The following is a 22,494-nucleotide window of genomic DNA, read 5'->3' as shown; positions in this document are numbered from 1 at the left end:
GCCAATTGCATTTGGACGGAAAGTGGAACGGGGTTGTGTGGAAGCTGCTGTCACAGTTCCCGGTCGCAGCGCGCCCTGAGCACCGCGGGGCCGTTCTGCGCTCAGAACCCGCGTGGTCGGCGTGCGAGGGGAGGTGAGGGCTGGCTGGATGGGCTGCCAGTGGTGCTGGGTTTGGGTTGCTGCACGAACCGGGCAGAAGCTTCAGAATGTTGTTGGTTCTTTGCTCTGGTGGCGTCGAGCTGCTGGTGTGGTGCCGGGAGCCCTGCCTGTGCCCGGCGTGATGTAAATGCTGAGATTTGCTTCATTTTGGGACTGGCGTGAGGACAGCCCCACGCTGTCACACCGAGCCGTGCAACTGAGCAAACAGTCAGTGTCCCCCTGCCTGCTGATTCCTATTTAAAAGTAGGAGCCTTTGGAGGGCTGTTTGTGGAGGGACAATTAGAACAGCACTGATTTTCAAACCATTAAGGCATGCAGTTAAATTAACTCTATGGCAATATAACGTAAACTTCATCCCCCTTGGGCAATGGGGTCCCAATGCCTGTCTTGCCTGCCCCCCCTTATAAACTCCACTGAGGTTGCAGAATCGAGGTAAGGCTGAGGGTCCCAGGCGCTGTAATGCAGTTCCTCCCCATCCCTCTTATCAATGCGGTAACGGAGTTGGTTGATGTGCTTAATTTGGCCTGGCCAGAGAGGTGGCAAGCCTGATCTCTGGGGGTGCAGAGTGATGTGCATGCTGCTGAGCGTTCCAGGTGGCGATGCCTCGAGCCGACCGGGTTTACTGGAGGCATTTTCTGCCCACCAGCGCTGTGACCTCGTGGTCCTGCAGGGAGCGGGACCCAGCTCAGTGGCAGGAGGCTGCAGGGCGCGTGGTCGAGGTGCAGGAAACGAAGCTGTCGGAGCTGCTGCACCACGGGGCTTTCTGTTCCCAGCTGTGCAGGGCAAGAGGCTGGGGAGCCCCAGGCAGCTGCCAGCGTGGTGAAAGCAGAATGCAGCCAGCACCAGAGGCAAAGGAGACTTGTGCTAACATCGGCCCCTTCGCTCAGCTCTTTCTGGAGCTGCTCCACGATCCTCTACAAACTGCACGACGTGGGTGTGAGAGCAGCGGACCTGCTGCGAGCTGCAGTCGGGGGTTCTGCTGCTGTGTGTGATGCCTGTGGGCAGCTGTAACAGAAGGGAGGGCATCTCACCCGCACCCCAGGGCTGGTGCAGTGTGAGCAGGGACCGACCCTCGGCGTTGGGCAGGGTGCTGGGGGCACCACGTGCTGGGAGCCCACCCCTGCAGGGAACGGGGCACTGGCATCCAAGCTGCTGTTCCGTCTGGCTGCACTGGCCGTGTGTAACTGGCTGCTCTTCTCCTCTCTCTGCAGGCATCCAGCACTGGCCCCAGGATGAGCGCGGAAGGCAGCAGCAAGCCCCTGAAGGTGGGCTCCAGAGTGGAAGTCATCGGGAAGGGGCACCGCGGTACTGTGGCCTATGTCGGTGCCACCCTGTTTGCCACCGGGAAGTGGGTCGGTGTCATCCTGGATGAAGCCAAGGGCAAGAACGATGGGACCGTGCAGGGCAGGAAATACTTCACCTGCGAGGAAAACCACGGCATCTTCGTGCGGCAGTCACAGGTACGCTTCTCCCGTGCGCGTGTCCTGCGACAGCTTCTGCTTGCCAGGCTCGTGTAGCTCACGGATTTCTTGGTTGAACAGAGGAAAATGGCTCTTTGCACCTACTGATGGGAGAGTTGAAATGCTTTTCCTTCACTGCCAGGGAGCACAATGTTTCTGGGACTCTGTCTTCCACTGTGCAAGGGAAAGAACGGCTCCAGCCACAAACCTCACCAGCAGGCAGTGCTGCTGCCAGAGCTGTGGCTCCTACTAGCCTGGTGCTCATTCCCTCTGCCCATCTCACTGAGCATCTCAGTTCAGACTGGGAGGTTGTAGTGAAGTGTTTTCAGATGAGTCAGGTGAAGAAAGGTTGGGTTCCAGGCAGCGTGGAATGCTTTCACTTCACCTCTGAAACGAGGAGTACAAATCTGCACGTTGTGTGCTGCCTCAGTGCGCTGCCAGCTCCGTTATCCCCAGTCAGGTTTGGGACCAGCATCTGGGTGTTTGGTTGGGGAGCTCTTGTTCCTGTGCCCAGGTAGGAGCCAGCCGTCTCGGCTGTGTGCAGACACGTCTCTTCCCTTTTAACTTCTGTGCAGTCTCCACACAGCACGAGCACAGCGAGGTGGCAGCGCTCTGTAGTCCCACGGGTGGCTGTGCTCCAAGCACGACATCGCAGCAGGAGACGCTCAGCTCCTTTCCTCCTTCCCTGAGTGCAAAACCATTGTTGGAAGCTTGGCTTGAAGCAGAGTGCTGGGCTCGTTTCCCCTTCCCCAAACCCTCCTGCTGAACCACCAGACGTGGTGGCTCCCTTCCAGGTCATTGGCAGTGGGTGACTGTGGAAGTAGAGGGAAAATCAGCTGCTTTGGGAGAGGAGTCCTCAGCTGGACCCCCCCATCCCCTGTCAGGGCCGTCAGGAGGGCCGTCAGGTCCTGTGCAGATCCAGGGGCACGGCGACAGCTCGCTGATGAGAAGTGAACCTTCTCCTGGCTGTTCTGGGACCCGTGGACCTGGCTTCCTTGCTCTGCCTCCCAGCCTAACCTGCCAGCTAAATCTGGGCCGTGGAAGCACCACGCTGTGGGACCCAGCCCGAGGGGAGCCGTGAGCTGGTGCTGGCAGCGCCGCCCGCCCCTCTGAGCCCGTGCTCGGTGTGGGAAGGTGAACCTGGAATCACAGAACCACAGGATATCCTGGGTTGGAAGGGGCCCACAAGGATCGAGTCCAGCTCCTGGCACCACACAGCTCTACCCCAAAATTCAGACCATGAACTTGGCGAGCTCGGTCTCTGAGCAGCGCGTCTGGAGCAGGCTGTGAGCCCAGCACTCGGTGCGCGGTGCGGTGCGGGGCAGTGGCTCGGTTCCCTTCTGTTCCTCAGAGCCCTCTTCGTGCAGCATGGTGCCCAGAGGAGTTCCAGCACGAGGGCTGGGCGAGCTGGCCCGTACCAAGAGGGCTTATCCGGAACGGTCCCTCTGGTTTGGGGCATTAATTTTTCAAGAACTGGTTTTAAGATGCAGATGGAAGATGGCAGGGTTCCCTCCAGTGGAGTTAGTGCTCTGCTCGTGCTCTCGGCTGTAAATCTGTCTGCTGCTTCCTCCCCTCATTCATTTCTGGTCTCTCCAGTGCAGCGGGTGGCTTTCCTGTGGTTACACGCAGTGTCAGGCCTCTGGATGGCGATGATTTTTCTCGAGGAGAAAAACTAACATGTTTTTCTCATTGCTCATGGAGCAGACGGACTGCGGCCCTGTAAGCGCATCTTGGACATGTTAAATGTTTTTTAAGAAATTTCCAAGGTTAACTTTCTGTTCTCTCCACCTCAAAATACGCCTCCAGAAAGGAGTGCTGGTGATACCAGCTGCTCTGTGGGGGGGTGCGTCCTGGTGACACCCAGGAGCCCTGGGGCAGCGATGGCCCCGTGCCCCTCGCTGTGCCCTCCCCGTGGGGGCAGGATGGGCCCCTGGTGGGCTCCTTCCCTCGTGGGGCTGTGGCAGTGCTGGGAGTTTCTGTGCCCACAGACGGTCCCTGTGCCTCTGGGATGGGCGTCTCCAGCCGGGGGCTGGCTCGTTGGCTTCTGGCAGCCTCAGCATTGCACCTGCCCGGGGCTCGTAGCTCCGAGTGTGTGTTGTTTTACGTGGAAATGTCACCGATTCTGGTGTCAGGTGGAGCTGCTTTTCTGCTCCTGCTTGGCAGAGGGGCTCAGCCTGGTCCTGCTTCTGCAGCACATCTTGTGTGTGTTGTGCTTCTCCAGCGTAAACCAGAGGCTCCTTGTTCCAGCCCCCTCCTTTGCCAGGGGCCATCTCCGGGTGCTGGTGCCTGGAGGAGGTCCCTAGGAGCACCCCGAGGGCGCAGCAGGGCGCAGCAGATCTCAGTCCTGTTGTCCTTACCTTCCTGTCCCACTGCTGTTAGCAAATGGCTCTGAACATGCATCGCCACGCTGCTCAGAGATCAGGCATACCTGGCTGTGTCAGAGATGCACTTTCTGTGTGATTTCAGGGGAACCTTGCCTCTTCCTCGCTTCTTAAACCACGGGTTGAGTGTTTGCAGCTCTGGTGCAGTCGTGATGATTCCTGTGGCACCAGCCTCCGTGCTTCTTCCCGTTTAAGAGTATGACACTTGGGCATCTTCCAGAAAGGAAGCCGTGACCAGCAGGTGTACAGGATCTGATTGTTATTTTTGAAGTTATTTTTAAACTGATCTCCCATGCTTAAGGCTCTTACGGAGCGGGTCGCTGCAGCAAATACCTGCCAGGAGCAATTCAGGTGGTGTTGGCCCTCCGAGGTTGAGGAATGGTTTTCAGGAAGTGGCCTAATCCTTTCCGGTCTCGTGTTCTATATTTATGAAGCAGAAATGTGTCCAGAAATAGATGACAGAGAAAACCCCAGATCCTCATCCCTTGATGCAGCTCGGACCTGGGGGTGTTCCTGTCTGTGCCTCGCGGGCTTCCAGTGTGGGAGCAAAACCAGCCCGGCCCCGCTGCTGGCTGCTCGGCAGCGCAGGAATTGCTGTCTCAGAGAAAAGCAGTTTCCTTACAGTGGAGAAAGGTTTTAAAATAACTTTAAGACAAAAACATGATAAAAAAAAAAGCTTTCTGCCAAGTGCCAGTAACGTAACGTGGTCACCAGCCCGGGGTGTGAGCGGATTGCCCCGGGGGTACCACGAAGCTGCTGTGGATCCCCTGGGTGGGTGAATCCCCAGCTTTGCCTTTTTCTCAAGTGAACACGCAGCTTTTTCAGGGAGCCTGCGGGAAGGAGGATGGTCAAACACCAGACCTTGAGTAACCAAAATAAAAATCTGCACCAAAACCCTGTAGTCTCTGTATGAACCTGCAGTGGGGGGGGCTTTAGATGTGCACCCGTCCTCTCCTCTGCCCTAACGGCTGTTGTGCTGTGTTCCAGATCCAGGTGTTTGAAGATGGAGCTGATACCACGTCCCCAGAAACGCCGGACTCCGCTGCCCTGAAGGTCCCCAAGAGAGGTACGGGCACCGTGCTGCGCTGCGCGTCGTGCTCCCTGCCGAGCCTCCCTCTGCTCCCTGTCATCAGGCCGCTTCGTAACGGCCCCGTTCTGTTACCTCAGAGGCTGCTCTTTTCTTTTTTTCCTTCTTTTTCCTTCTTTTGTCAGGCTTGACTCCCTTTGAGGCTGTTTTTTTTAGCGATTATTTAGCAGTACGTTTAGGAATCCTAGGAGCTTGAGGGGGAAAAAGAAAACCCGTCTGATTGCTTGCAGACTGTCCAGGACAGGAAGCTGTGCGTGCCAAGCTGAGGATTCCTTGTGTGTGGAGCATTTGCTGAACACATGCTTAGCGATTCAGAGCAGGGTTGTTTCCTTTGTTGTTGTTTTTTTCCTTTCCTGGCCAGTAGAAACCAAAATTTCCCTTTATTCAGAAATGAAACCCACCCTGCAGCCACATCAAGCGTGCCCAAAGGCACCTGATGGGGACGATCGGCTCAGAAGGGGGGTTCCCAGCAGCTTCATTTGGTGTCCCTGGGGTGGAAGGGCAGTGAGCTGGCATTCACCTCTCTGGGCATCCCCCTGCCTCCTCCGGGGAGCCCTGAGGCGCACTGGGGCCCTGGGGGTGCTGTGCCCCCACCTCTTGGTTCTCCCCTGGTGTGGTCGTCCATCAGCACGTGCAGCTCAGTGGGGCGCTGGTGAAGCCAGCACTGGTGGTGGGGTGCGGGGCTTAACGTGAAAGAGGAAAACTCTTCTGCTTAGTACCCAGGTCCGAGTTGTGTTATTTTGCTCCAGAGTGCTGGAGAGCCCAGTCTGTTGAGCAGCTTCAGTCTGTTCTTTTTTTATCTGCTTGATGTTAACAGTAAACGAAAATATTCCGTAGCGTTTACGATCTTTTCACTGTTTGTCAGTTCAGACTTCCCAGCTGAAGGCTCGTTTTTTCTTGTTAAAATTCTGTCCTCGTTTTGGATGAGGAGCTTGTGTGGAGCAGTGCAAACACTTTTGTCCCCGCTTCTCCTCTAGGTCTGGGTTTTCTGAATTTACATTAATGGCCTTCACCTTTTAGAACACTGAACGTGCAAAAAGCTACACGGCTCACAGAGCTGGGAGCCTGCTGTTGTTCTCATCCCTGATATCCTGGGGGCTATGCAGGAGGAACACCCCAGGAGACCCCCGTTGAAAGTCCTGAGAGTCAGGGAGTGGGCGATGCTGTCAGGAGCACAGGACAGGCACAGACCAGACGTGTGTCAGCTGCCTTGGGAGGAGGAACAAACGAACCTCGGGGTGTAGCTCTGTGGGTCAGCACAGGGAGCCTTTAAATCGGGTGCCCCCTCATTACCTGGAAGCCTTTCTGAGGCTCTGTGCTGCGTGCTGCAGGGTTGCTGGTTTCCTCTGAAACCTCTGGGAGAGACCAGCAGTGACTGCAGCACCCGGAGGTCTGCGGCTGCTTCCTTGCAGCGCTGGCTGTTCAGTGCTGCCTCCTTCTTAGCACGCTCTGAGGCTTGGTGTCGCTGCCAGCAGCATTCACCGAGCTTCCTGCAGCGATGCTCTGGCCCTTTTCCCCCCCGCCGCTGGTTCTTTCATTGAAATTCAAAGCGAGTGAAACACAGACGGGTCACGTTGTGCCTCCCCGCATGCAGCACCGGCACCGTTGGTGCACCTTGCGCTGCCCGCAGCCCGCCGAGCGCTGCAGGAGGGGACAGGGGACAGGGGACGGGGCTGCCCCAGCTCCGGGGCTGCCGGAGGGTTTGGTGCCGCTGCCGTCTGCAGCAGCTGCCCTGGAGGAGCTGCTCGGTGTGGTGCCGGCTGCGTGCCAGGAGTTGCCATAGAGATGTCGGTGCCGGCTGCCGCAGCCGCGCTGCAGACCCTGGGGCAGCCTCAGCCCGGAGCCCAGCACCTGCCTCACCCAGAGCCCGAGGTGTGGGGCTGGCAGCTCCTCTCCTCTGAGATGTGCCCCTGCTGTGCCCTGGGCCAGCAGCAACACCGAACGGGCAGTACTGAGCTCCGGGCTGCAGCCGGGAGAGGAGGGGGCACCCCCTGCAGCTGTGAGCTGCTCGCAAGCCCATCGGGCACCCAGCAGTGCTGCAGAGGACGCGGCTGGTTTGGAGGACGACCTCTGATGCTGCAGGGCTTTGGCTTTTGGCAGTGGGAAGCCCTCTGCTCAGTCAGGGCTGGGGCTGAGGACGCCCTCGGGGAAGTGACGTGCGGCTCCTGTAGGGCTGGGAGGCTCGGACGTGTCCCCGAGCAGACCTCCTGTGTGCGTGCTGTGTGTGCAGTGCTGCAGGCAGTCCTGCTGGGCACCTCCTGCCTTGCTGTGCACAGTAAATGTCCTCCTGGCCCATGTCTCTGCTCGTGGTTCTCCTGTTGGGATCCGGCTGGTTATGTGCTGGTTGCGTGGCTGGGTTGCCGTTTGTCCCCAATAAGGGGATGTGCTGAGGGTGGCTCAAGGCTCTCTGCACTGCAGTAACTTCATGGGAGAAGGGAAGGGTTCCGTGACCTACTTCGAACGTGTCTGGTCGTTGGGCTCTTCCCTCAGACTGTCAGCAGGTCTAATGAGAGCCCCTGTTCCTACACGTTTATGCCCTGGTACACCACCACGTCCTGGTTTATGCAGAGCTCCGTGGGCTCTGCCCCTCTCCCACCTCTTTTAGATCTCGTGTAAATGTCCTTTCGGCGTGCCCCAGCTCTCGCTGGACTGCAGACACTTGGTATGCGGGTCAGGCCCGAGGGCACTGCTGTGCCAGAGCTGATGGTTTTGTTTCTGTTTTTCTTTACAGATTCCCTGGAAGCTGCCAAAGCCAGCAAACTGGTGAGTGCTGAGCCCGTAACGCTGCAGGCTGCTGAAACACATTCACTTTGCAGCACGTGATCAGTGGGAGAGGCAGGCTCACACATTCCCCTCCAGTGTTTTTCCTTCCGTTAACTTTTATCACCTCTCTAGAAGCTCCATTTTTCAACCCTGCAGGAAAAGTGCACGGAGCTGCACACACAGCGTGCCAAAAGGGCAGCTTTTCCACCCCGTCTCCTATTAGCCCTTTTCCATTCTTTGCTGTAAAAGTGCCAGTGACAGAGTGCATTTCTCCTGAAACCCATGGGAAATGAGGCTCTCTAAGAAGCAATTTCTCAGCTAACCATGAGAAACCAGTAAGCTGTAGGGGAATACACTCCCAGCACAGTTGTTGATGTCACACACTTAAAGCTAAGTTCAATCAGCATTGCAACACGCACGTCCTGCACGCTTCTTGGCTGTGATCCTTAAAAAAAAAAAAAACAAAAAACACAACAAACCAGGCAGAAAAGCACCCGTACACCCTGCAGGAAGTGTGCTCCTCAGGATATGGGAAATAAGCGCTCTGTGGCTCCTGTAGGGCTTGCAGAGGAACTGTGTGTTTACTTCTGAGCAGCCAGGAATCTCGATGGCTCTTGAGGCATTGATGGGTACGTGCTGTATCCAGACATGTGCCGTGTGCTCCGTCAGGGACAGGAATGGGAGCAGGTACCTGTTCTACAAATGCTTCTGCCCCCCAGACAAGCTCAGTTATTTAAGTGTGAAAGCACAAAAATGGCCATGTGTGCGTGCAGGTACTGAGAAAGCTGTGGTTGGTGCTGGGGGGGGCAGTGGCTTCGCTCTGAGCACGCTTCAGAAGCAAGGTGGGGTGCCGTGCTCCGGGTCGGGGTCAGCCTGCACCACGGTGGGATTTGGGCACGGGACCCATGTGTGGAGGGGCTCCAGGGGCTCAGCACCCTCACGGGCCTGGGAGGCTGAGCCTCGCTCATGATCTGAGTCAAGCAGACCCCAGAGTAGAGGGTGGAGAGGAAATTCCCACCCCCCAGCCTCGTATTTAAGGGATTTGGGGGATTTTGTAGGGTTACCTCCTCTGCTGACCAGGGCTCCCCTTACCTGCTGGCGTGTCCTGGCGGATTGCTCCCTTCCGCTGCAGGGCCCTGCACTGGTGGCAACTTCTCCCCCTTGTGTCCTGTGCCTGTGATGACATCCCAGTCCCTGGGTTAATTACATGCTGCAATTAGTGCGAGGGTTGCTAGGTGAGGCTGTGTGCTGTAAGGGTCAGCCCAGAATATGGTTCCTCAGAATAAAGGCTGCGAGAGGGAGTTGTGGGGTGCTGGAAGAGAGGTTTTAAAATTGTTTCAGAGCGTTTGTAATAAGAGACAGATAGAATATTAATGAAGGGGGAAAGATGTAACGTTCATGATATCAGGATGCTAAAACAGTAATTGTTCTGCAACTGCTCTGCCTAAGAAGGCTGTAGGAAAGGAGCTGACCTGACAGGGTTTGCTCCCAGGTTTAGAACCCCCCGATTAGATGCCGGTGCCCCCTGCTTTAAGCATCTGTTTTTTTTTCTATGTAAGAGAGAATTTGGTGCTGGCCATGTTGGAGGCAGGGCACTCAGGTAGGTGGAGCTCTGTGCTGTTGGGGGCTGCAGGTGCTGCTGTGCCGTGGGGCAGCCGGCCGAGCTTTTTGGTGTAGAAAAACTCTTAAATAACACCCTGCTGCCTTTGAGGTGCTGCCCTGGCACAGCGGGTTCCCGGCGTAACCCAAATGATGCCCCGGAGAGGTGGAGAGGAGGAGCACCCCCAGCACCCTGCCCCTGCCCCTCCTGCCAAGGGCTGCCCCTGCACCCCAATGTCCTTGTAGTGAGGGCCCCAAAGCTGGGTGCTGGTCCCAAGGCACAGGAGTGCTTCCCATTTCACCGTCCCTTCCTGGCGCAGCTGGGTTCTCACCTCCCTTGTTTGTGTTCCAGCTCCGCTCCTGAGGGCAGGGGGCAGGATGCGCACACCTTCTGTCCCCGACCCAGCCCCCAGTGAGCTCGGCAACGTGCTGAGTGTGCTCAGATTGCCTTGGTGGTGCCTTGAGCAGCGCTTTGGTGTCCAGGCCCTGGTGTTAGATACTCAGAGAGGCTGGGAGCAGTGTCAGCAGAAAAAAAACAAGGCTGGGAGAGCTTTGATAAATTTGATAAAGATAAATTCTAGCATTTCTGAGAAGGTGCAGGGATCCACCAAGCTCGCACCCAGTTCACCTGATCTCATGGCATCGCTTTGGAGCTCTCCTCACCACGGCGAAGCACTGCAGTGGAGCGGGGCAGAGCACGGCCTCGGGGGGCTCTGCCAGGAGGGGTCAGTGCAGGCTGGGTGCCTGCGGGTGGGAAGTGCTGGGGACCCCACTGTGCTCCCACTGCTGTCCCTGTGCCTTCTGTCCCGCATCAAAACCTGGTGACATCCAAATCCCGGCGCTCTGTGCCCACAGCGCTGCCCGAGCAGCAGTTCCAGCTGCGCTGTGCAGCTGCAGTGCTGTGAATTTTGGATGGAGCATGCGGAGGGGGCCCCAACGCCCCAACTTGTGGGGACAGGGGGCAGCTGGAGCAGCCCCCGGCACTGGGCAGCACGCTGGGTGAGCCCTGCCAACAGGGGAACTTGTCCGTGGGGGCAGCAGCCCAGGGGGGCTTTGCCTCCGTGTGATTGAGCTGTGCTTTAACACAAAGCGCCGTGTTACAGTAAATTGTAAGCGTGTCCCGAGGCGTAGTTGCTGGGTTTACTTCTCCTTCAATAGCTGCAAATGTACCCAAAAAAAGTGAGCAGAAAGCAGCCGGGCACAGCACCACCTGCCCTCTGCGGGGGCTGATCCAAGGTGGGCCAGAGCAGGAGGCGAGCATCGAGCGAGGAGCTGGGTTTGGGGTGGGCTGTCCCCGCTGTTAGCTCTTTGCAGGTGCTGCCGGCTGCCAGCAAGTGAAGGAACTTTTCTTCCTTTGTGCCCTGGCACTTTGAAAGACTTTGTGCTGGAGGGATTTGGAGGCTGGACCCGTGAGTGGAGTGAAGTCATTGAGTCGGGTGGCTGAGAACAAGCCCCGGTGTCTACGTCCCTGTTAAGCCACCTCACGTTTGTTTAAATGTGTCTGAATGTATTTCCCCTCCTTTCTGACGGTTCGTGTTTTTGCAGCCTGGTGAATTCATTGGGAAATGTGCTCTTTTGTGAAGAACTAGCTCTAAAACTTGAGATATTTGAGCAGAGAGCAAACCGTTCTTACCAGGGCTGTCTGTGTGATGTGAGCTCTAACTTTCTAACCTTTTGTTTCCTCTTCATGCAGCGTGGAGTGAAACCTAAAAAGGTGGTGCGTTTTTTGCCAAATTAGCCTGCATGTTGCAGTCTCCTGGCCGCATGAAACGCCCTCTGGTGCATCCCAGTCCATCGCCACTCATTGCTGTGCCCCCATCGTACCCCTGCATGTTTGCTCATTGCATGCGCTCCCCCCTCCAGCCCCCAGCCTACCCAGGGGTACGAGGTAAATGCAGGTAAAAGCACAGTTGTGAGCACTTTCTGCTAATGAGTTAATTGCAGCTGGGCCTTCAAGGCAGCACGTGGTGCCGGTCACTGATACCCGTGGGCTGTGCCCAGCATCGCTCCCGACGTGTCTGTGCCTGGGTTTTACATCAAGGGACGTTAAATTTTAGGCAATGAAGTGAGCACACGCATTGCTGCTCCCATGTGAACGATGGCTGACACTCACCTTGGCTTTTGCTTTCTTCTTTCTTCTCTTTCCTCTAAGTGCCGTTATAACGTGGGACATGTTCCCCTGCGTACGGGGGCTGTCGGTACCAGCTGCATGCCAAGTGCTCTGTGCGCCGTGGGGAGCATGAGCTGTGCTCCCTGGCGCTTACTGTCTTCAGTGGAAACATTTAAAACATGACAGATGAATTTTGGTAGCCCGCTGTGTTATCACAGGGCCATCTTGTGGCCCTTTTCTGATCAATACCTAGCAGCACGGGGTGATGCTGCGCTCCTGGGCAGGTCTGACGTGTAGCTGGGTGCTGGTGAAGCAAGGAGCTCCCACGGGAGTTTGGGAGAGGTACCACAGTGCCATGAAATATGTCTGGGGACTTGCAGACAAGTCACCGTTTTGCTTAGCTGTGTTACTGCCTTCCCCCTGGGATGTGGCTCCCCGTGCTGCCCCCAGGTAAGAACACCCCACGCCCCGTGTGCCTATAGCACAAACCAGAGCAAAAAGCTTTTGGGATCCCTTATGGCCAAAATGACCTACAGCTACTCCTTGGCAGAGAGCGACCCTTTCCCAGGGACTGCTTGGGGAACATTTTCTCTTGCCGAGGAAATCTTACTGAGCAAACAGCAGCGCTCAGGGACCTGGGGGAGCAGCAGCGAGGGGACGCTGGAACCATACCTGCTTAGTCCTCCGCGTGCAGGATGCCCGTCAGGGGTCTCGGCCATGGATCTTTAGGTCCCAGCCGCTTCCATTTGGATTTTGGGGTGCAGAGGTGATCCAAACTACAGCACTGCTCATTCTTCGGAAGGTCCATGGATGAGGGGCAGCGCGGAGCTGCAGGGGGGTGGCTGGGAGGGACAGCTGCTGGGTGGCCTCCGTCTCCGACCCTTCCCACGGTCTCTGTCCAGATCCCCTGCCCGTATCGGGGCTGGGCAGGCGTGCACACACTCCTCCTGCTCGTCCAGTCCCGCTGCCTCTGACCCTTGCTGGTTTGCACGCGACTTGTGCTCGTACCCAGCTCTTTTCCGTGCCTCTGCTGATGGGAAGGACTCGTCTGGGATGCTTTGTTTCTTTATTTTCCAGCCCCCCTTTCCCTGGGTTTTGCGGGCAGTTGGGCTGGTTGTGGGTTGTCGTACGTACGCTGCCATCTGCTCAGAGCTGTGGCTGTGTTGCCTTTAGAAGTGGTTGTGTGCTAACAGCTGTCCGGAGAGCTCTCCTGGCGTGGAGGTGGGCTCAGGCAGGTACGTGGAGCTTTCTGCAGAGGGACAGCCCCATGCCGTGTTTTTTCCGATGTCACCTGAGAATTTAATTTTTCAGACAAAAGCCTCTAATAAACTTGTCAGCTCTCCACCCCCCTCCCCTGCAGCTCTTGACATTGCACAACTGCATGAAAACTGTGGTCCAGTTGGTATGATCGCAAAATAACTAACGTTATTAGCAGGTAAATCCTTAGTCATGAGATTAAGGTAGCTCTTTGCATGTTAAATATAGACTTAATCGTACTGAAAGCTGCTGCTTGCTGCTTTGTTGTGCCAGATGGTCCTCATCCTCCGAGCTACTGTCCCCCTCTCTGTGTGTTCCCTTTGCCTTGGTTTTGCTGCTCTTTTGGTGTTGGTCGGGGGGATTCTTGTGCCTGGGGTGCTGCGAGGGCGCTGGGGAGCTCCCCCCTCGCATGGGCAGCAGCCACACATCCCTCGCTCAAGCTGCTGGGGCTGGTTCCAGCATCCCCTCCGCATCCTCAGCAGGGATTGCTCTGCCAAAACCACTGCTGTACTGGGCGGGAGGAGTCCCCCGGTGCCCGGTGTCAGCAGTGTTGTTCCCCCTCTTGCTGAAATGCCAGGCGTCACTGCTGGGTCACCTTCCAGCGACCGGCAGCGCTGGGTCCTGCGGCGTGATGCAGCTGGGGCGCTCCTGTCCGGGGCAGCGGTGTGATGAGGGCGCTCAGGGCTGCCCAGAAGGGCTGGGCAGATCCTCTCCCTGAAGATAAATCTTAAGGAATACGAAGTGCACATGAATCGTGTTTTGCTCAGGGGTGCACGAGCTGCTGGTGTCTGGGAGCACAGCTGGGTGCTGCCCTCCCCGCGTGCCCATCCCTGGGCCTCTGCTCTGCCCTTTGCTCCTGCGCATCGTGGCCGCTCCCCTGGGGGTTCCAGCACAGCCCCGGGTCCTGCCCTGAAGCTGCCCTGGGGCTGGGAGCAGGAATCTGGAGGCCCCTTTGGCTGCTTGGTGTTAACGCTGCTGCTGATGGGGTGCCCAAGGATGCTGCTGCGTTCCTCCGTTCATGGTTTTACGCCATGGGCTCGGCCATGCTCGTGAGGATATTGCGGTAGGGTGGCAGTGTCCGAACACAACGTGCTTCTGCCTTCTCTGCTGGCTGAGTTCTGGCTGTCGTGTGTCCTACCTGCTCACGTGCAGTCCGTCTGCTTTCTGCCTCCTGGCCCCGTCACGGCCAGCGCTGCAGTGCCGGCTGCATGGTGGTGGCTGAGCTGTGCCCCCGCTGGCAGCAGGACGAGCCAAGTGCACATTCTGGGCTCAACGGGCAGCAGCTCCTGGGTGAAACACTCAGAAATTTGTGCCCAACGCTGCTGGGTCTGGGCCCTGCAGAGCACCGGGCACAGAGTTCCCATGTCAGGCAGAGCAGGGAGCAAGTTCTCGGCTGGTCCCATGGGCAGGCTGCTGGTGGCGACTGCTGCAGGTGTGGATGAAGCGAGCCCGTCCCTGCAGTGGGAGTGTGCTCGGTGCTGTGCCCCATTCGCCTCGGCCATGTGCTGCTGCTGATAACCATTTTCCATCGTTCCGTCTAGCTGCAGCTCACCCATCCTGTACCAGCGTGATGCCAGCTTTTCAGACAGGCGTTGTTCCCACGGCGGTAGCACTCCTGTCCCTGTCATCATTCCAGGTGGCATTCGGTGTGCTGGAGCTGGATTTTAAGTGTTTTGTTCTGAGCCGAGTACAACAGATCTGCAGTGAGCTTCATCTCCTGCTCTGCTGTGTGCTTGCTCTCGTTCCGCTGCCCCCTGTGCTCCTGCGTCAGGCTGCAGCCCCCAGTGCTCGCAGCCCCCGGTGCTCGCAGCCCCCGGTGCTCGCAGTCATCTCCGCTGGGGCAGCAGATGGCTGCTGCCAGCCTGGAGGGGGCACGGGGCGCTCCGCTTCCAGATGGCTTCTTTTTAAAGAAGAGGGGCCAGCCCGAGCCCTGTTAATCCTTTAAAGGAAAGAGTAATCCGATTACCTCATAAAGCGTGCCTCACATCTGAGCTGCTGGGAACGTGTCCTACAAAAGGCTCTCGGTGGAGGTGGTGCCGGTGCCTGCACCGCTCCTGCCCAGGAGCCCTGCCGGGGTCGTTCACGGGGACGTGCGAGGCCCGTGGGGGTGCCAGGTCGGTTTTTTGGCTGCTGGCAAAGGAAGGGCCAGCGCGCAGAGCTGAGCAGCGCCTGGCGCCACAAGCTGGGCACACCACGGAAAGGAGCTGAAGGTAGCATGAGCTGGGCCAGCTCCAGAACCGAGATCAGAGTCAGCAATCTTATTATCTGCGGTGGTGCGAGGAGCTCCCTGCTAATCTGCACAGCTCTTGTATAAATAACTTCTCTGGAATATTGCTGTGTGGTTTCTAAAGGGCAGCTCTGAGGCATCGAGCATCGTTCTTTTCAGTTGTGTTTTATTACCCCCTCCTCCTGCTTACGAGGGCAGCTGTGGAAGGTGTGGCCAGCTCCGTGCTGGATGGAGAAGAAATGTATGGAGTTTGGGATTTGCGTTAGGAGAGGGGTTGATTCCTGAGAGCAGCTCCTGCCTCCCCCCCTCACTGTAACTCCTTCATTCTCTGAACCTTAAATCTGCGTAAGCTTTCATGTGACTCCCATAGCAATCTATATGGCACTTTGTTCACCAAGGGGCTCACAGCCACGGATGAAGGATGCTTTTGTCTGAGAACACTTAACGGGTGTGCAGCCCCCTGCCTGGAGGCAAACAGTTGGTGGGGACTGCGAGATGGAGGCGAGCCTCTGGCCTCTGCCCCCCCTGGGGCACCCGGCGAGGGGCTGCCCTGGAGCAGCTGCTTCGTGCCTCCCCGTCACTTAAAAGCCATCTCTGTACAAAATCAGCTCCTGATCCAAAGCAAATTTTGCTGTGACACACTTAAATTAATGGGACTCTGTGGTTCTCCATGAACACGTGCTGTCAGTGCTCTGAGAGCTGCCTCCAGCTGCTGCCCGCACCCGCTGGGAGCCCGGCCCCGGCTCTGCAAGGTGTCGGTGCTGTTTGCTACCTGTTACCCCCCGCAGGAGCTCCACGGCCAGATAGAGGGAACCCAAAGACCCTTTGGCTTGGGTGCTGGCTGTGTCCCATCCCGAGAATGGTTTCTGCAGACACTGAAGTGTCTGATTTGGCAGCTCACAGAATGGTTTGGGCCAGAAGGGGCCTTTAAAGATAAGCAGCTCACTCCGTGGAGTGATGGGCTGACTGTGCTGCCCCAGAATGAGCTGTTTTGGTTGGCCCTAAAAGAGTCGTCATCAAAACTGAAGAGGAGGGAGGTGGCAGGGCAGGCGCCCCAGCCTTGTACAGGGGCTGGGGGTGTCACTTGGCCTCCAGGTTCTTTGGTCGCCTCTCATTAGGCGCAGGCAGAGACTTCTTGGCTCTTGCTGGATGCGTGCGGGTGGCTGCTGCCTGTGCCTGCATTGCCCTCAGCGTTTATCTTCTGTGGCTGTCCTAAGATTTTTTTTTCCCTGCTTTAGGAATTCCCAGCGGTTGAGGCAGCCACGCGTTGGCCGGGGCTGCTTTGTACAAGGTCCCTTCTGCAGTGCTGTGGCACGCAGTTGTCGCGTGCTTCCTGCACCTTTGTGCATTTTGCAAAACCTGCACGTTTTTGCTGTGCAGGTGGAGCTGTAGGAGCATCATTTATCCCTGCTCCTGGTGGAGGGGAAGCTTGGCTCTGTGTGGGGTTGGTTCCAGGAGAGCCGCTGGGCGGCTGTCGGACTGCCAGCTTCTGCAGCAGGAGGGGCTGGGAGGCCGGTGACCTGCCTCATCCTCAGCACTGCTTTGGAGACCCCCACCTGCCGAGGATGGAGCCCAGCCCCAAGCCTGTGACCTTCCCGGTGGAGGAGAGACGCTGCCTGAAGGGGAAATGCCAAGGAGGGCGCATCCAGACTGGCCAGGTGCCCCAAAATTGCTGACGTTTATCTTACCGAGGAGTTGCAGCTCAACTGCCCGGGGGCTGGTGAAAGCCCACCAGTGCTCCGGCAGAAGGACACAACACCCAGGAGTGCTACAGAACATCAGGGCTGGGAAATGTGGGCAGCGGGGCTCCTGGCACCGGGCATTGCAGAGGGTCCCTAAGCCGAGAGCAGATGCGCAGCTGCAGGCAGCCGTGATCGCAGCTGCTGGACGAGGAGGCGTTCGGAGCATCACGACAAAGCGACGGGCCTTGATTCCTGCGATAATTGCCTTTCGCACTCTTCGTGGGGTATCTTTATGGGCTGTCTGCATTTGCTCTGTAACTCAATCCGCTGGCGTGATCCCACATCCTGCGGGAGCATCTCAGGAGCTGCAGCCGTGCTCTGCACTGAGGCCACGCGCTGTTCGCTCGGCCGCTCCAGTGATGATTGCATCTCTGGGAGGATTTCTCTGGTTTCAGAAACCAAACCAAAGCAACCAGCCAAAACGCAGGACATGGAAGGCTTTAGAGGCGCTAAGGGCCGAGTCCTGCACCCCCAGGGCTGGGGGAGCTGCTGCCCACCCCCAGCACGGAGGAGCCGGGTTCCTGCGCTGCGGTCATTGACCAAAGCCTTGCACCTTGCGTCCTCCTTCTGGGCCTTGGACAGCATCGCCCCAAGAGGGAGAAGAACAAAAAGAGATGGAATCAGGCCTCGGCTTGGCAGTTCCCATGTGGGGAGCTGTCCCCGTCCTTGCAGCGGGTGAGCTGCAGCAGGGGCAGCCTGCACCATCCCCAGGGGCTCTGCGGGGATTGGGGGGTGTTGGTGTGGGGATTGGGGGGTGCTGGTGTGGGGATGGGGGGTGCTGGCGTGCGGCTCATCCCCAGCACTCAATGAAATCCAGACCTTCCCTTGAGGACCATCGATCGGGGTGTGTAACCTGAGCGCGGCACTAAGTGCTTTTAAGGTACCCGAGGGCTGTGCCGAGGCCGATGGATGAGGAGGGTGCCGAGCAGGGCATGATTCAGCTTTGGGCCGCGCCGGGTGCCGCTGCCAGGCTCCTCTGTTGGTCTGCGGAGCGTTACGGAGCGGCGGGGCCGAGATATTTGGGGCTAATAGCTGAGATATTGGGCTAATAGGTGGTAGCCCCAAGGTTGCCTTTTGTGCCTGATGTTTTTTGTAGACTTTGAGTCTACCCAAATGTGTGTTTGTGCAGCACAGGGAGTGCAATGGGACACTGCGGGACCCCAGCCATAGGGTCTGGGTGTGCGGCTTCACTGCCAAATATTTCAGGAGCTCTCAGCTGAAGCTCTGAGAGCTCCCAGCGTGGCTCCAACCGGGGGACACGGTTTCGGGGGTGATTGCTGCAGGGCAGGAGGTTCCCCATGGACGGGGTCCCCGGGACCTGAGGCTCCCCGCACGGCGTGGCCGAGCCCCATGGAGCAGAACGGGGCGAGCGGGGGGCTGGCAGGTGGAGGGTCCGGGCACTGCTGGGTGCCGGCAGCCGGGCTCCGGTCCTGCCCGAGGGAGCGGGGCTGCGGCCTGAGCCCGGTCCCGTTATCCGAGGGGGTCCCGAGGGGCCGGTTAAGGCGGGGGGGGGCACGGCTCGGTGCCCACCCGCAGCGCTGCGCTGCCCCGGTCGAGGCCTCGGGGCCCCCAGCCCGGCTCCCCCCGGTGCCGCCCGCAGCGCCCCGCGTCCCCTCCTGGGCCTGCGGCTCCGGTAACCGGGCGGTGCGGGCTGGGGAACCGGGCACCGGGGGGGGAACCGGGGGGGCACGGGGGCTGCCCGGAGGAGCCCGGAGCGGCGGCGGTGCCCGGGACCGGCGGGGAGGGGAGGGTGCGGGGGGGGGCACGGGGGACGGCCCCGCCCGCAGCTCCCGGTCGGGGGCGGGGCCCGGTGGCGGCGGCGATGACGTCAGGGGGCGGGGCCGGGGCGGGGCGCGCGGCCATTTGCAGGCACCGGCGGGGGGGCGCCGCCGGCAGCACCGGGCGGCTCCGCTCCCCCCGCTCCGCTCCGCTCCCCTTCCCCGGCTCCTCTCTCTCCTCTGTCCGCTCCTGTCCTGTCCTCCCGCCCCGTTCCGTTCCGTTCCGTTCCGTTCCGCAATGATGAGGCAGGCCCCGGCCGCACGGAAGGTACAGCCGCTCTCCTGCCTCCCCCCGGTACCGGCGTCGGGGCCCGCTGCGGGCGGGGGGGGCGCGGGGCGAGGCGGCGGCACCGGGCTCACGGCCTCATCCCCCCCCCACCCCTCCCCTCCTCCTCCCGGTGCTGCAGCCCGGCCAGACCCGACCCCACCGGGAGCTCCGCGCCCCGCTCCGTGCCCGCGGGGACGGCCCCGGGCAGCACCGGGAGCCACGGAGCGAAGGCGGTGGCTGTGCCGTGCTGTGCTGTACCGTGCCGTGCCGGGCACTGCGGTCTCACCGCCGTACAGCCGGGGTCCGGCTCTCCCGGTGCCCCCCCAGCGGTGCCCGGTGCCTCCCGGTGCCCGTACAGCTCCCGCCGAGGTTCCGGGTGTCCCCGCGGCAGGGCTCAGCCCCTCTCCCCCGGCCTCTCCCCCAGCTTCGGGAGGTGTCGCTTTGCTTCGCTTCGGTCTCGGTTTTCCTCCTGCTTTGCCTTGGGTGCCGCAGGCATTCGGTGCCCGAGGCGTTGCCGGCTGCTCCCGTGTGCTGAAATCCCGAGCAGAACGCCCCCGGCAGCACCAGGACTCCGGGGTGAGCCACCGGGATGGAGCTCGGCGATGGGGCAGCACCAACAGGTGGGATCTGACCCAGCACTCCCAGGAAGGGCTCGGATCCTCCATCACCGGGTGATCACCGGGAAGGGAGCGCTGCCAGCAGCAGGAGCCGTGCACTGACCTCGGCTGCCAGAAGCCTCCCAGGGACAACGTGGGAAATGTCTGCAGCAGGGCCTGTGGTGTGGGGAGAGCTCTGCTCCGCTGTGCCTCGACCCCACAAGCTACATCCAGCAGAAGACCTCGGTGAGGTGGTACCCGGAGCGAGGAGATGACACCGGTGTGCTCATCCCGAGGGCAGAGCTGCAGCACGCTCGGGGTGGTGCCAGCACTCGGTGCCCTTGGCTGGCTCTGGGCTGTGACTTTCATGCTCCGATTGGAACCAACTGGGCAGCACCCCGGGACCTGCCATCCACAGCCTCACAGCACGTGTGGGTGATGCCGGCTGCTGCTGGGGGCAGCTGGAGGTGGCCGGGAGTTTCGCAGGGCTGGATGCGGGGTTTGTATACGAGTGAGTCTGCTTCGAGCCCCGGCTGCTGCTCTTGCTCCTGAGCGTGGGGCTGCCCGGGGATCGAAGGCTGTGTGATAGCATCATCGAGTGTTTATGCAGCAACATTACGCAGCAGAGTTCAGAACCACCAAATAAAATATTAATGGCCACAGCGGGCCGGTGCGGAGCGTCCTGGGATCCAGGAGGACACAAAGCATCTGCGTTAAGCAACGTCGTGGGGAGCCAGTTCTGGAGCCTGGCAGAAGCTCGAGGGCCTGAGCCCCACTCTCGAGCAGGGTTCCTCGATGATCCCGCGGTGGGAAGCGCTCCATCGGGGGAGCGGTGCTGCCTCCCTCCATCTCGGATGCGCTTTGGGGAGCGGGAGGTGAGAGCTGGAACCTACCTGATCCTAATGGCTGGGAAGGAGGAGCCAGCAGCCCAGCCCGGGCACCGCTCTGTGAGCTGCTTACAAGTGCTTTGGAGACCACAGATGGTGAATTGCTGCCTGAAAGCTGACCCCAGCTGCTCCCCGAGGAGGCACGAGGGTCTTGCTTTTATTCCAAGTGCCCTTTGCGCTCAGCCCCAGGGGCTCCCCCCTCCAGCAGGGAGCACTTCTGCCTTCGCAGTGCTGGTTCGGAGGAGCGGGGCGTGCTGCGCACAGCGACACAGCAGGACCCCGGCCGCCCTCCTGAGCAGCAGACCTCCTCTGACCTCCCCTCAACAAGGGGTGCTTGCCTGGCACACCCCAGAGCTTCAGCTCCTGATAGCAGCTTGGCATTACGTGGTCTGGAGCCAGAACTTCTGCGCTATGCTAGACTCTGCTGGGAGAGGAGGCAGGAGACCAGGATTGCTCTCTGTGTAATGTGGCCATCACCAGGAGGTCTCTTCAGCACTTGCAGTGGGGAAGATGCTCTGCCTCTGCCTGCCCCCATGGACCTGGAGCTGCCAGGCGAGGGCTGAGCGATGGGAACAGGATCAGCGGTCACTGTGCGGTGTTCCTGCTGGCACTGCAGGGTCCGGGGGAGCTTTCAGGTCTCTGTGAGGATTGCTGGTGTCATGCCAAGTAATCCTCGGTTAGCAGGGCTTCCCAAAGAAGCCCTGCTTTGGAAAAGCTGGTGCTCCTAAATCAGCGTGGTGTTTGTCAGAGAGTTTTAAGCTTTTGCTGGTTTTGTTACATTTTTCCAGATAGTTTTGCAAATGGGAATATGCTCTGGGAGATGTGCATCTTCCCCTCTGTGCTGGTGGGGGCCTGCTGTAGTGCAGCCTTGTAGAGAACGCTGGCAGTGAGCAGGGCAGGGTTTAGCCTAAGCAATCCCATTGTCGGTTCGCTATTTTGAAGCACCAATCTGCCCAGTTCTGATCTATATACAAATAGAAAAGTGGCTGCAGGATCTCCTGGGTGGCGTTTCCAGGCCCCCTGCTGCTGGCCAGGCGTTGCAGTGGGTGCGGGTGCCTGGTTTTGGTGGCTTCAGCGTCCCACCGTGAGCGGGGCCGTCCAGCTCTCCCCTGCTGCTGCAGTGTTTGGTAATGGGACAATCCTGCTGATGTGTGACCCTGCGAGGCGTGCTGAGACATCTCCGTGCAGGCTGTGGCTGTTCTGCCGTGCTGCGTGCCAAACAGTGCGTGTTGGGGGCAGGGGGTCCTGCCCTGCACATTCCAGAGCCGTTTGTTTCCAGAAAGGAGAAGAAAATCTGGAGTGTTTGAGAAGAAGCTTCACCAGATGTTATGCCTGCAAATCTTACAACTGAAGCAGAGCCCGGGGGCTCTGGCACCTCTGTGGGCAGCTGGCGTGGTGATGCTCTAGGTCCTTTGGAAATAAAGGGTGGGAGGGAAGAAATTTTGTCTCTTTCTTTTAATAAAAAGTCAATCTCAGTTTCGTGACCTGTCTAGGAAAGACGTGCTGAGCGAGATCCCCTGGTTGGCAGCAGAACGCCGGCGAGCCCTGAGCAGTGCTGCAGGAACGGGGCCGTTTCCAGGCTGACCTCAGGCAGCCCAGGTTTTGCCCGCGAAGCCGAAGCTCTTTTCGGAAGCAAGTGGAGCCTCTGCACCCAGGGTGCCTGCTGGAGTCCTGGGGCTGGCTCCTGTGGGGATCCGCGGGTTTCGGGCTGCAGGCAGCCCTGTGGTCCCACACCGATGCTACGGGGGGAGAAACCGGGACGGGGCACGGCGAATTCCGGGCGGTCTGGGCCAGAAAACCTGAGCGGGAGGCTGGGCTGCTGCCGGGCTCTGTCTCCTTGGGGGCTCTGCTTGCAGGGTTTCACCTGGAGCTGTGCTGGGAGCGCGGGTTAATGAGCACCGACACCTGATGCCACGCACACTAATTGCAGTGATGTCTTTTGTTTCCTTTACCTGTTCTCTGCTGCATCTGCTGCTGTGCTGCTGCCGTCTGTCTCTCTGCTCCTGTCTTTCCCTGTATGAATGTCTCTCCTCCTCTGCCTTCTGCTCCTGTTGCCCTCCAGACCACCGCCCGGCGGCCCAAGGTGAGAACCAGCAGCTGCGCTCGGGGGGCTCAGCACCCCCGGATTTGTAAATATGAACTCGTTGAGTGCTGACCCCAAAGCGCGTTTGTTTGCTGTT

At 59.1% G+C, this 22,494-nt stretch overlaps 1 protein-coding gene across 13 annotated transcripts in view; it reads left to right on the top strand.

Moving 5' to 3' along the window:
* The window catches only part of DCTN1 (dynactin subunit 1), a 57,498-nt gene that overhangs the window by 13,308 nt on the left and 21,696 nt on the right, over positions 1 to 22,494 (top strand). For 3 of the 13 annotated variants that reach the window (XM_072037968.1, XM_038177917.2, XM_072037966.1), the window contains 5 exons: positions 1,371 to 1,619; positions 4,988 to 5,066; positions 7,819 to 7,850; positions 11,143 to 11,163; positions 22,377 to 22,397. In XM_072037968.1, the coding sequence (XP_071894069.1) occupies positions 1,392 to 1,619; positions 4,988 to 5,066; positions 7,819 to 7,850; positions 11,143 to 11,163; positions 22,377 to 22,397 (381 nt within the window). In that variant the 5' untranslated portion in view covers positions 1,371 to 1,391. Of the gene's footprint in view, positions 1 to 1,370; positions 1,620 to 4,987; positions 5,067 to 7,818; positions 7,851 to 11,142; positions 11,164 to 18,568; positions 18,832 to 22,376; positions 22,398 to 22,494 lie in introns of those variants that run through there. The other 10 variants (XM_072037967.1, XM_072037970.1, XM_072037969.1 and 7 more) reach the window with 7 other exon arrangements.

This window comes from Anas platyrhynchos, chromosome 4 (assembly GCF_047663525.1).
Source record: "Anas platyrhynchos isolate ZD024472 breed Pekin duck chromosome 4, IASCAAS_PekinDuck_T2T, whole genome shotgun sequence".
NCBI classification, from domain to species: Eukaryota; Metazoa; Chordata; class Aves; order Anseriformes; family Anatidae; genus Anas; species Anas platyrhynchos.
Note: the sequence above shows the minus strand (reverse complement) of the source record. Positions and strands in the feature narration are given on the sequence as shown.